Source organism: Acipenser ruthenus, chromosome 1 (assembly GCF_902713425.1).
Source record: "Acipenser ruthenus chromosome 1, fAciRut3.2 maternal haplotype, whole genome shotgun sequence".
Taxonomy (NCBI): domain Eukaryota; kingdom Metazoa; phylum Chordata; class Actinopteri; order Acipenseriformes; family Acipenseridae; genus Acipenser; species Acipenser ruthenus.
This window is the reverse complement of record NC_081189.1, coordinates 91947278-91959391: the sequence shown is the minus strand read 5'-3', so window position 1 is coordinate 91959391 and position 12114 is coordinate 91947278. Positions and strand designations below refer to the sequence as shown.

At 38.3% G+C, this 12114-nt stretch overlaps 1 protein-coding gene across 1 annotated transcript in view; it reads right to left on the bottom strand.

Annotated features, from left to right (window-relative positions):
* Window positions 1-551: 551 nt before the first annotated feature.
* The window catches only part of pigg (phosphatidylinositol glycan anchor biosynthesis class G), a 96476-nt gene continuing 84913 nt past the window's right edge, over window positions 552-12114 (bottom strand). Inside the window, exon 13 of the mRNA XM_034034097.3 lies at window positions 552-1748. Coding sequence (XP_033889988.3) covers window positions 1529-1748 — 220 coding nt within the window. The 3' untranslated portion in view covers window positions 552-1528. The remainder of the gene's footprint in view (window positions 1749-12114) is intronic.

The window sequence follows — 12114 nt, the reverse complement described above, 5'->3', positions numbered from 1 at the left end:
GGGTTCAATCCCCGGTGGAGGACACTGCTGCTGTACCCTTGAGCAAGGTACTTTACCTAAATTGCTCTAGTAAAAACCCAACTGTATAAATGGGTAATTGTATGTAAAAATAATGTGATATCTTGTAACAATTGTAAGTCGCCCTGGATAAGGGCATCTGCTAAGAAATAAATAATAATAATAATAATAATAATGACATGTTAATGTTTTACATAGACATTAACTGTGGAAGAGAAGTAATACAATTAATCATACAAGTAAATACTAAGTGATGGGCCAATTTGCAAATATATCAAAGAACAGTAAATTGTTTTTTAAAAGATCTCAGATGTTTTTTGGAGCTAAACATTTTAATCCAATATTCAAATTAGATAATGTCCCGTTCAGAATTGTTACCAAAAAATACATTGAAAAAAAATCTATTAAGATAAAACCTCTTGCACAAAAATTGTCTTGATTGTTAAGCTACAATACCGGTGTACTGCAAGTAATTATAAAGCGGTATTGGTCCTGTCCAAGGCAGCCTTTTTTCTGTGGTTTGTTCAGTTACACAGGCTTCTGAATGCCATACTTTTGTGTGCCAAAATTGGATTTAGTATAAAACACCAATATACAGGTACTTGCCTTTTTTGCTAACCTCTAGGATCACTCTGTTATCTTCATACTCTACATTGAGATTTGTATGACGCATTTTCCTTGTAACTTAAAAATGCGAATGAGATAAAATGCAAATGAGTTTGTCTCATGCGGTGCATGAAGCTGACATGTCTGATACTGTAATAAATACTTTGGACACTGTCTATGTGCTAAGTGTTGCGTCACTTCGAGAAAGTGCTCCTGATGCTGTACAGAAGAGCTCCTTTTGTTTCATGCTTATAACTTCTAAACATGTTTGCATTCAGGGTTAGAATCTGTCAATGAATCCTCTTAAAGAAGATATTTTCACCAGGTCAACATTCTAGACATTCTAGAGATCTGGCAGCAAACAAGCAGTGAACGAGCCCATAAATAGTGGCACTGGGAGCACATTTACTAAAGTACTATACCAATACAAAAATAGCACACAGGAAGTTTTCATTAGAAGTTTGTAAAATTCAAATTTTGCTTCTAAAAATGAAAAGAAATACAGGACTCACTAGAGTGAGACTGAGAGAAATAAATTATTAGGAGGTACTGACCCAAGAAAGAAAATGTTCATGTTTTATTACATATACATTTTTGAAATTCATTACAGATATATAATATGGTTCTTAACAGTTTAGAGAAATCCACCAGACATAGACAGTGGAGTATAGATTATGCCAAACTGATTGGATGGTCAAACCGAGTTGATGTCCAAAATATAACCTAATTGCTTTGTTTTTAAACTGCTTGAATTATAAAACATATCACAGTTTTGTAATACATCCCCATCTATGTTTTATTAAGGTAGATGTAGCTCTTCCAAGAACAGTAAAATCAACATAATATACTGCTTTATTCCAAGTTATTGCTAGTATGTGAAAAAAAAGCTTTTGCTTTGTTAGTCCTATGACCTAACAGAGCGGTTTTGATCCATAGCAGTGAAGAAAACGCAAATAGAAGCTGTCACAAATGTATGCATCCCCTCGTAGAGAAGTTTAGGTGAGAACACACTCCAGACGAACAAGTGATATCGCAGGGATGTGGCGAGAACGATGTAGACTGCAGCTGGGATTGAACGCAACAGCGCAAAGCAGTAACAACCATGGCCCATCGCTGCTGAACTCCTGGTAAAGAAAATGAGAATTTAATCCATTGGATTTATGACTAACATCACAAGCTGCAAGAACCTTACACAGTAAAGAATCGTAAAACCAACAGTGTTTAACATTGACATCCTTACGCACACGCATTCTCACACACCCACACACCCTGACTCAGTAGAATCTGTAAAGGTTCTTCAACAGTAATATCACAGGCTGTGATAAAAATAATCAGAAATAAATATTTCATCTTAGTAAGGGCATACACTGACACTATTAGTTGAGCAGAAAATGAACTTGGATGGTTGGTGTACTAGATTCCTCAATTGCGTCATTCAGGGGCTTGTTGACCCCTGTAGGAGGGAAACCAAACAAGTACGCAGCACCTTTATGTTGGAAGGCTCCTCTCCTAGTCATTATCGTAAATAAAGTTTTATATATAAACATATGGTAAAAATCAACATGTTCTAGCTTCAATTTAATCCTTGTGACATTCAAAAGATTAATAATGCACCAAAATGATTCATACTTGTTATTGTTGATATACAACTCATCATTTAATTATAAGGCCAGCATTATATTAACAGACATTTGACAAATAATAAATGTGGCCAAAACTACTGTAGGTCGATAAAGATCAGCCAGAATAAAACTGTTGAAAAATGTAATTTGGAGAACAGGCTTTTCTCAAACAGCTTTGTTATTAATTGCAAACGTATGTCTGGACAAACACCAAGCTATCTTTATTTAATACTCTGCAGCTTTTAATGATATTTAACTGTTTTTTGTTTTTTTTTCTTGGGAATACCTTCAATCAATATATTATACAATGGGTTCCATGGAAATTCTCCCCAATACTGCGGTAGGTGCAGTAACGGATACCGCATTTACCAGTCAGTTACTATTATGTAGCACTGTATCATGTTTTAATAATGTAAACTGACAGGCAAGAATTGAACAGTTTTTAAATGATAATCCATTTAGAAAAAAAAAAACATGTACAATAAAAAAAAAAAAAAAAACGCTTTCCTGTTCCATGATTTGAAGGACAAAATTGTACTGCAACGATATATTTTAGGAATATTGACTGGAATAAAGACACATATGGTTGGGAATAAAAGTTCTTGTGTGGAGGAATGAAAGATGAAGAGCTACTCTTCTCATCATTCCAAGGGGAGTGGATGAGTGGATGTATACTTTCTCGTCTCATGTTCTAGGGCACAATATACCAAGTCTGACCCTGGAACATCAATTCATTCTGTAACACCTGTCTTCAAAGTAATAGTCGGGGAGTTGAAATTTTATCTGGCACAGGCCGGCGTAGGGGATGGTTGGGTATAGCTGAATAGAAATGATGTGGGATAAAAGCTACTGCATTGGTCATTACACAATACAAATTTGTATACAGTATATTCTTTTGTGTATGGCAACAAAGTACCAGCCCTTATTTTAAAATGTTGCACTATTTATCTGAGACACAATGTTGATATTTAAAACAAAAATTGGGTATTGAAGTTTATTGTACTCAGGTTTTAAAGGAGTCTGTTAATGGCACAAATTAAAAGCTCCCACAAAATAAGCACCTGTGTAGTATATATTTTATAAAGCAATACAGAATGTTTGTGCAAATTGGCATCTATATTTATAGTTTTTAGCTTCCCAAAACAACAATGAACTAATCCAATTATTTCTCATGGCTACAATATACTCTACCACAGATACAAGCACACTCCTTATAAACTCAGTACTGGGGCTTCTTTCTATATACCAATATGATATCATATCAGGCTAGAATGACATTGGGAGCAGAATATATGATAGAAATAGAATTTCTACATAAAGTTGTTCTCACTACTTGATCGTGTAACCTGTCCTATTCCACCGACACCTACTTATCTGCCATGTAAATACAACATGTGGATCATAGTCATTTCCCTCATTGAACTTGGAAACATGGCTGCTCTAATTCGTATTATTGATGACATCAGCAGGGGCAATAACAGTGACAGAGGGCATTGGCTCATAGAAATTTTAATAGAAGATGTATGTGCAGCATCGTTGACATGGTTTCTCATCAAGAAATGATAGTGAAGTACCAATGAGCCTTAATGATCAGGCTCATTATATATTATATATACACTACCGGTCAAAAGTTTTAGAACACCCCCATTTTTCCAGTTTTTATTGGAATTTAAGCAGTTCAAGTCCAGAGAATAACCTGAAATGGTACAAAGGTAAGCGGTAAACTGCCAGAGGTTAAAAAAAAAAGTTTAGGTTACCAAAAACTGAAAAATAATGTACATTTCAGAGTTATACAAAAAAGCCTTTTTCAGGGAACAAGTAATGTGTTAACAACTTAGAGCTGTTCTGCAGCAATGGAAGTAAATTAAGCCTTGAAAGTTGATGCTAACAATTCCTACAAGTGTCCCAACTTTTGTTGATTACTTACAAACCCTCTGTCTGTATAAAAGCAGTGTTGGAACAGACTGTGTTACTACACCCTCTTAAGCATTATTTGGACAGTATTGTACTGCAGGAAGTAGTATATTGCTCTCATAATGGCGAGAAAAAGGCAATTAACAAAGGAAGACAGACAGCCCATTATAACCTTTAAAAGTGTAGGTCTTTCCTTTAGAAAAATTGCAAAGAAAGCCAAGGTGTCAGTGAGTACAGTTTCCTACACCATCAAAAGGCACTTGGAAACTCTGACAGGAAGAGGTCTGGCAGACCCAAAGCCACCACAGAATCAGAAGACAAGTTTCTGAGAGTCAACAGCTTGCGTGATAGGCGGCTCACAGGACAACAGCATCAAGCCCAGCTTAACACTGGTCGAAGTAAGCAAGTCTCAGTTTCAACTGTGAAGAGAAGACTTCGAGCTGCAGATTTGACAGGTCGAGTGGAGGAGGAAGCGTGATGGTCTGGGGCTCTTTTGCTGGATCCAGAGTCGGCGACTTGCACAGAGTGAGTGGCACCCTGAACCAAAACTGCTACCACAGCATTTTGCAGCGCCATGCAATACCCTCTGGTATACGCCTAGTTGGTCAGGGGTTCATCCTACAGCAAGATAATGACCCAAAACATACCTCCAGGCTATGTCAGAACTACCTTAGAAGAAAAGAACAAGACGGTAGACTTCAAATCATGGAATGGCTAGTACAGTCTCCAGACTTAAACCCCATCGACCTGGTTTGGGATGAACTGGACAGAAGGGTGAAAGCAAAGCAAACTACAAGTGCAACACATTTGTGGGAACTTCTGCAACAGTGTTGGGAAGAACTTTCCGAACAATATTTGATTTCCATTGTAGAAAGAATGCCACGAGTGTGTTCGGCTGTTATATCTGCAAAAGGTGGCTACTTTGATGAGTCAAAAATTTAGATTAAATTTTGTTAAACAAAACGATTCCATAATTTATTTTTTTATCTCCAATTGTTTATTTGTTCTATGCTTTAATTTCAGAGTACATTGAGACATTAAACTGTGTAAATTTCAATAAAAACTGGAAAAATGGAGGTGTTCTAAAACTTTTGACCAGTAGTATATTATATATATATATATATATATATTGTAACACAGCAGGGAGGGGGTTAATATCCTCCCTGCAGAAAACATGTGCGTATGCACATTTTGGTTAATTTGCTTATTGTTTAATTGTTATTCTGTTAATTGTTTTATTGTTAATTATCACCTGCACCTGGCTTTGATTGTAAATTAGAGCCAGGTGCAGGGTTTATAGGGAGAGCAGTCAGTCTGCTCTAGGCTGCTGAGTAGAAGGAGGCAGAAGAGGTGCTCTGTCTCCGAGTAGCCAGAGTTAAAGAGTAAGTGCGGTGTTAAACCTTGTGTTTTGTGTAAGTACGGGGAAACAGCTTAGCTGTCCCGTGGTAGTCAGGGTGTACCTGTGTGTTAGTTAGTGCTCTTAAAAGAGCTAAGTGTTTGTTTTGTTTATTTTGGTTTTGTGACTATTAAAAAATTAGCGCAACAGCGCTGTTAAAAATCAAGTTTTGTGTGTGCCTGGGTCATTTTAAGTGCTGGAAAAGAACCCGAAGGACTAAAACCCTTCACATATGGTGGCAGCGGTAAACAGCACTACTGACCCGAGGAAAATAAAAATGGAGACTGGAGACTGTTTGGAGGTGATGAAAATACTTAAACAGATGGTTGCGGAACAAGAAGAGGCCAACCGCAGGCAACGAGAAGAGAATGAAAGGCGAAGGCTAGAGCGAGGGTTCCCCCCACAAAAACCAACAGAACCGACAGAGTTGGAACTGCTGATCCAGAAGACGGACTGGGCTGCGCTGAAATGGGAGTGGCCTGCGGCACAACCAGAACCGTCTACAACAGAGCAAGAGCTGGGTGAGGAAACACCGGTAGTGGAACCAGAGCCGCTTCCGGAGCCCAGAGGAGAGGAGCCGCCGCTTCCGGAGCCCAGAGGGGAGGAGCCGCCGCTTCCGGAGCCCAGAGGGGAGGAGCCGCCGCTTCCGGAGCCCAGAGGGGAGGAGCCGCCGCTTCCGGAGCCCAGAGGGGAGGAGCCGCCGCTTCCGGAGCCCAGAGGGGAGGAGCCGCCGCTTCCGGGGCCCACAGGGGAGGCGAAAAGCATACCTCCACCACAGCCCCGACCACCACCCCTACGGTCCAGTCCGGCGTCGCTGCGTCCGGTCCCTCGCCCCTTGCTCCTGGACACCCTGCCGGCCTTCCTGGACCTCCCTGTGCTGGACCTAGAGCCCAGGAGTCTGCAACAGTGGCCACAGCTCTGCCCCTGGTTCCCTGCTCCGCTCTCCCCGAGCACCCAGACGTCGCTGGGCTGCTGCCAGACGTCGCTGTTGCTCCCCCTGTTAGCTGCTTCGCTTCCCCTGGGTGATCGGACATCACTGCACCGGTTCCCAGGGGAAGACCTCTGTCCATTGCTGCATCCTCCAGTGCCCCGGCCTACGCTCCGGTCGCCCCTGTCAGCCTGTTGGGGTCCCTCGTCGCCGGTGCACGGTCCTTCCCTGGCTGGGCCGGGATGTGGACCGATCCACCCTCAAGTCCGCCCGTGGAAGAGGGCGAAAATTGACATTTGTGGACTCGAGGGTGTGTGGTTGTGTTTTAGGGGAGGGGGTGGCCTTGGAATGGCCGATCAGTGTTGCACACTTGAGGGGGAGGATGTGTAACACAGCAGGGAGGGGGTTAATATCCTCCCTGCAGAAAACATGTGCGTATGCACATTTTGGTTAATTTGCTTATTGTTTAATTGTTATTCTGTTAATTGTTTTATTGTTAATTATCACCTGCACCTGGCTTTGATTGTAAATTAGAGCCAGGTGCAGGGTTTATAGGGAGAGCAGTCAGTCTGCTCTAGGCTGCTGAGTAGAAGGAGGCAGAAGAGGTGCTCTGTCTCCGAGTAGCCAGAGTTAAAAAGTAAGTGCGGTGTTAAACCTTGTGTTTTGTGTAAGTACGGGGAAACAGCTTAGCTGTCCCGTGGTAGTCAGGGTGTACCTGTGTGTTAGTTAGTGCTCTTAAAAGAGCTAAGTGTTTGTTTTGTTTATTTTGGTTTTGTGACTATTAAAAAATTAGCGCAACAGCGCTGTTAAAAATCAAGTTTTGTGTGTGCCTGGGTCATTTTAAGTGCTGGAAAAGAACCCAAAGGACTAAAACCCTTCACAATATATATATATATATATATATATATATATATATATAATTTATTTATTTGCTTATTTTATAAAACATGTTGCATGTGTTATAACTGATTTAATATTGTTTCAGTTAAATATTAAATTAGTCTTATTACATTTCTTTATTAGTCTATGTAACAAAATGCTGTGGTTAAGGTGCAGTTCGACGTGTAAATTACATGAGAAGAATACAACTACACATACAGTATAGGTAGGGCTCTTCATTTTCAGTTTTTATTTGCCCCATTTTTTGAGCTGACTCCGTTCAATGAAACTCTTGGAAAAGTGTTGTTTGTGAAACAAGTTTACTTTAGTTTTATTTCACCCTTAACGTGTTTGAGACTATGATTCTGTTTCATTGATAATGTAGAAAAAAAAGGCAGCTCCTTATTTTTAATTCAAACCGAACACAAACAGTGAAGTTAAATTGCTTTAATTAAATTGTAATTAAGAGGAAACTTGTTTGCAAAACAGATTATAGCATTTTTGCAACGAGTCATTAAGATTTGAAATCCGGGAAAAGCAATTTAACTTAAATCACTTTTTATGTTCGGTTTTAATTAATTAATTTTTTTTTTAACAATATCGAAGAAACAGAATAACTTTTCCAAGAGTTTAATTAAGAAAAAACAAATCAATTAAAAATAAAAACCTGAACAGTCTTCATTAGATAAGTATTCACCCCCTTTGCTAAGACATTCCTAAATAAGCTCAGGTGCAACCAATTGCCTTCAGAATTCACACAATAAGTTAAATGGAGTCCATCTTTGTGCAATAAAGGTGGTTCACATGATTTCCGATTAAATACACCTGTCTCTGTAAGGTCCCACAGTTGGGTAGTGCATTGAAGCAAAGATACTACCATGAAGACCAAGGAGCTTTCAAAACAACTCCGGTATAAAGTTGTGGAAAGGCACAGATCAGGGGAGGGGTATAAAAAGATTTCAAAGGCATTGAATATCCCTTGGATCACAGTCAAGTCTATCATTAAGAAGCGGAAGGTATACAGCACCACCCAGAATCTGCTTAGAGCAGGCCGTCCTCCCAAACTGAGCAGCCGGGTAAGAAGGGCATTGGTCAGAGAAGCCAGCAAGAGGCCAATGACTCTAAAAGACCTACAGTGTTCCATGGCTGATATAGAAGAAACTGTCCATGTGTCAACAATAGCTCAGGTACTCCACAAATATAGTCTGTATGGAAGAGTGGCAAGAAGGAAGCTATTTCTGAAAAAGCCCATGTAAAATCCCGCTTGGAATTTGCAAAAAGGCATGTGGGAGACTCTGAAAGATGTGGCAAAAGATTCTGTGGTGAAACAAAAATTTAACTATTTGGCCTAAATGCAAAGCGTTATCTCTGGCGCAAACCCAACACAGCACATCACCCAGGTAACACCATCCCTACTGTGAAGCATGGTGGTGGCAGCATCATGCTATGGGGATGCTTTTCATCGACAGGGACTGGGAACCTTGTCAGGGTAGAGGGCAAAACGGATGGAGCTAAATACAGGCAAATCCTTGAGGAAAACCTGCTTCAGTCTGAAAAAGACCTAAGATGGAGATTCACCTTTCAGCAGGACAATGATCCCAAGCACATAGCCAATGCGACACTGGAGTGGCTTAAAAACAAGAAAGTTAATGTCTTAGAGTGGCCCAATCAAAGCCCGGACTTGAATCCGATTGAGAATCTGTGGCAAGGCTTGATGATTGCTGTCCACCAACGATTCCCATCCAACTTGACAGAGCTTGAACAATTTTGCCAAGAATGGGCGAATATTGCACGATCCAGATGTGCAAACCTGGTAGAGACTTACCCCAAAAGACTCACAGCTGTAACTGCTGCTAAAGGTGGTTCTACCAAGTATTGACTCAGGGGGGTGAATACTTATCTAAGCAAGACATTTCAGTTTTTTTATTTTTCATTAACTGTTGTTTCACAGTAAAATATTCTCTTGCCTCTTGAAAGTGTAGAGTAGGTTGTGTAAATCAAAGGAAAAAAAATCAAATTTAAATGCATCAAGATTTCAGGTTGTAACACAAGGTGGGTGAATACTTACTATAGGCACTGTATATTTGATTATTCATGGATCAATTGCATGAACAGACCAATTTAACCAGCTGAACCATCCAGTTTGACAGAAATCATTCATGTTTTTTTTTTTTTTTTTTACTTAGGAGCAGTATTAAAATTTGGCCAGAACAATTGTATCTACTAATTTGAATACTTGCTAAAATGGCATAAAGTATGGTAAAAGTAGTTATCAAGTTGCACCAATTGCTGACCCAAATAAAAAGTTTTTTAGATAGATAAAATATACCAGTATTCATTTTTTACATACAAATTTTCACACCTTAAAAAAAAAAAAAAAACACATTTAGATTTAAATAACATTTGTATCTGCAAAATGTTTTTTTTTTTAAAATATAGATTTGTTTGCTTTGAAATTCAATTGTGTAAAGGTATTTGAAACAAAAACACATTGCACCAAGCAAATAGGCACAACTGTCAAAGTGGTGGGGGCCAAGGTTGCCCCAAATGTTTCTACTAAATTGGCTTGTGTTTTTCAGGCACAATAAACGCGGATCAAACGATAAAATCTGCATAAAAATACGTTGCAAGAAGGAGAAGGAGGAGATGGACATTTTTACCTTCCTTTGGTGACTTATTAATCTTACTGTATGACAGGTATTTACTTTTTTTTCTAACATTGCAAGTAAGAGTGTTGGGAACTACAAATTAAACAGGGAATGGTGCTTTTGGCTGATTTACTTTTGCTGCACCAATACCCTGAAAACACTATCCATGCTGTATAGATAGTCACTGGCAGTTCTAGTGCTTCGCTGTAACTTGGCGAGAGGAACTACCGTTGCTCTTGAAACAGCCCACTAAAAATCTCTGGCACACTTCTGGAAAAATAAATAAAACTACTGATTTTACACTTAAAGCTGCACTGTCAGATAAACGTGGTATACTGTGATGTGACTCGAAGTACTGTGAGTTTACCACAGTACCAGGGAAAGGTTCCATGGAACCCACTGCATGGACATTTAAGGTAAATGTAACTTAAACACACAATGGTAGTTTTACCATAGTGTATGTAAGTTGCATTGCAAATCCAAGGAAGACATACGTCATGGTAAAGATGAAGGTTAGAAAGTCATACAGGAAAATCCTCAATATGAAAAAAGGCTATAAAAAAAAAAAAAAAAAAAAATCAATGTGCAAAGCAAAGCAATATCACCCTACAATGACAGCAGTCTGGGGAGTTTCAGTCCTCCCGTGCTAAGAATAGAAAATGTAACATGGATTGTTCTAGTTTATGCTACATTAGGTTTTCACAGTGTGAAATATATTTTACTCACAAATCAGTTCTATTTTTATTGTAGTACAGTAGTATCATGAATGAGCCCAAAGTAGCCCTATGTAATATTTTAATAAAATTAGAAAATAAATATACTGATATATAAACCATATATCCTTTTTAATACCAAAATAATTATACACACATATGCTATGAAATGCATAGTATAAATGAAGAAATGCTCAGTATATCATTATTGGCTAGTACGTATTTCAGAATCAGTTTATTACATGGTGTTATATGCACATAACAGATTGCACTTTTGTACAGTAATATATTGATAACTTTCGCGTGCTCTTGTCATTGTGCTGGTGACAGTTTTTAATATAGAAAAGGGTTAATTTTTCATATATGATACCCTTGAACTACAGAATCATACAATACAGTTGTGTAACAAGTTTGAAGTCAATATTTCAAAGCAATTTTCACCTATTTTCATCCAAAATCCATAAGGTCACACAACACAATATGACAACCATATTAGGCGACAGGTGAAAGTGAAGGTTATTGTTAGATTCTGGCTTAAGAGTTTTAATAAAACTGAAAATATGAAGTTGGCATCTCAGTTTATGAGACATGAGCAGTTGGCATATATTAAAAAAAATATATATATATTGGATATTTTAGCTGTGGCAATACATTATTTGAAAATATCTCCTATTTTAGATTCTAGTTTGACATTTGAAAGCTATGTTTACTATGTTACAATACCTGCAGCATCAAGGCTAGGTTTATGCCAAATAAATATAAAGTATCTTAATTATACAACAAGAACATATTTTGTTGCAGTCCTGTTTTGTACCCCAATTTGGAATATGACAATCTTGTTTATTCTCAATCATATTGTTTATTCTCAAATAACCAGATTGGAAACCCTTTTATAAAGAAGCCTTGAGATTTACCCTTGGTTACACCCCTACCACTCATTCTTCTCTTTTAGCAAGAGTTCAGAATTATAACCATAACCAATAATCTGTGTTTTTATTAATCAATACAAAATAAACTAAATATGGTAACAAACAGATCGTAGAACTGATAAATATAATATTTTAAATAGAAACCTCACTGCAACAAAGACTATGAATTTGCTTCTACCAAAAAAAATAATATAATAACCTAAATAATATTATTCAAGGCAATCAACTGAAAAGTTGGGTCTTGTATGTTGTTTGTCCATTCACACTCCATGTCTATCTCCACTCAATTTCCAACTGTGTAATCTGGTCCTAGTCTCAGTTCTGTGGTTATTACTCTACACATCTGAGTTTATAATCAAGCATTGTGTTTACCTTTTTACTTGCCTCCACACACTGTCTGATTGCTGACAGTACTGTAACAAGTTTTGCGCGAAAGCCTCTGTACTGAATGACAACTGCAA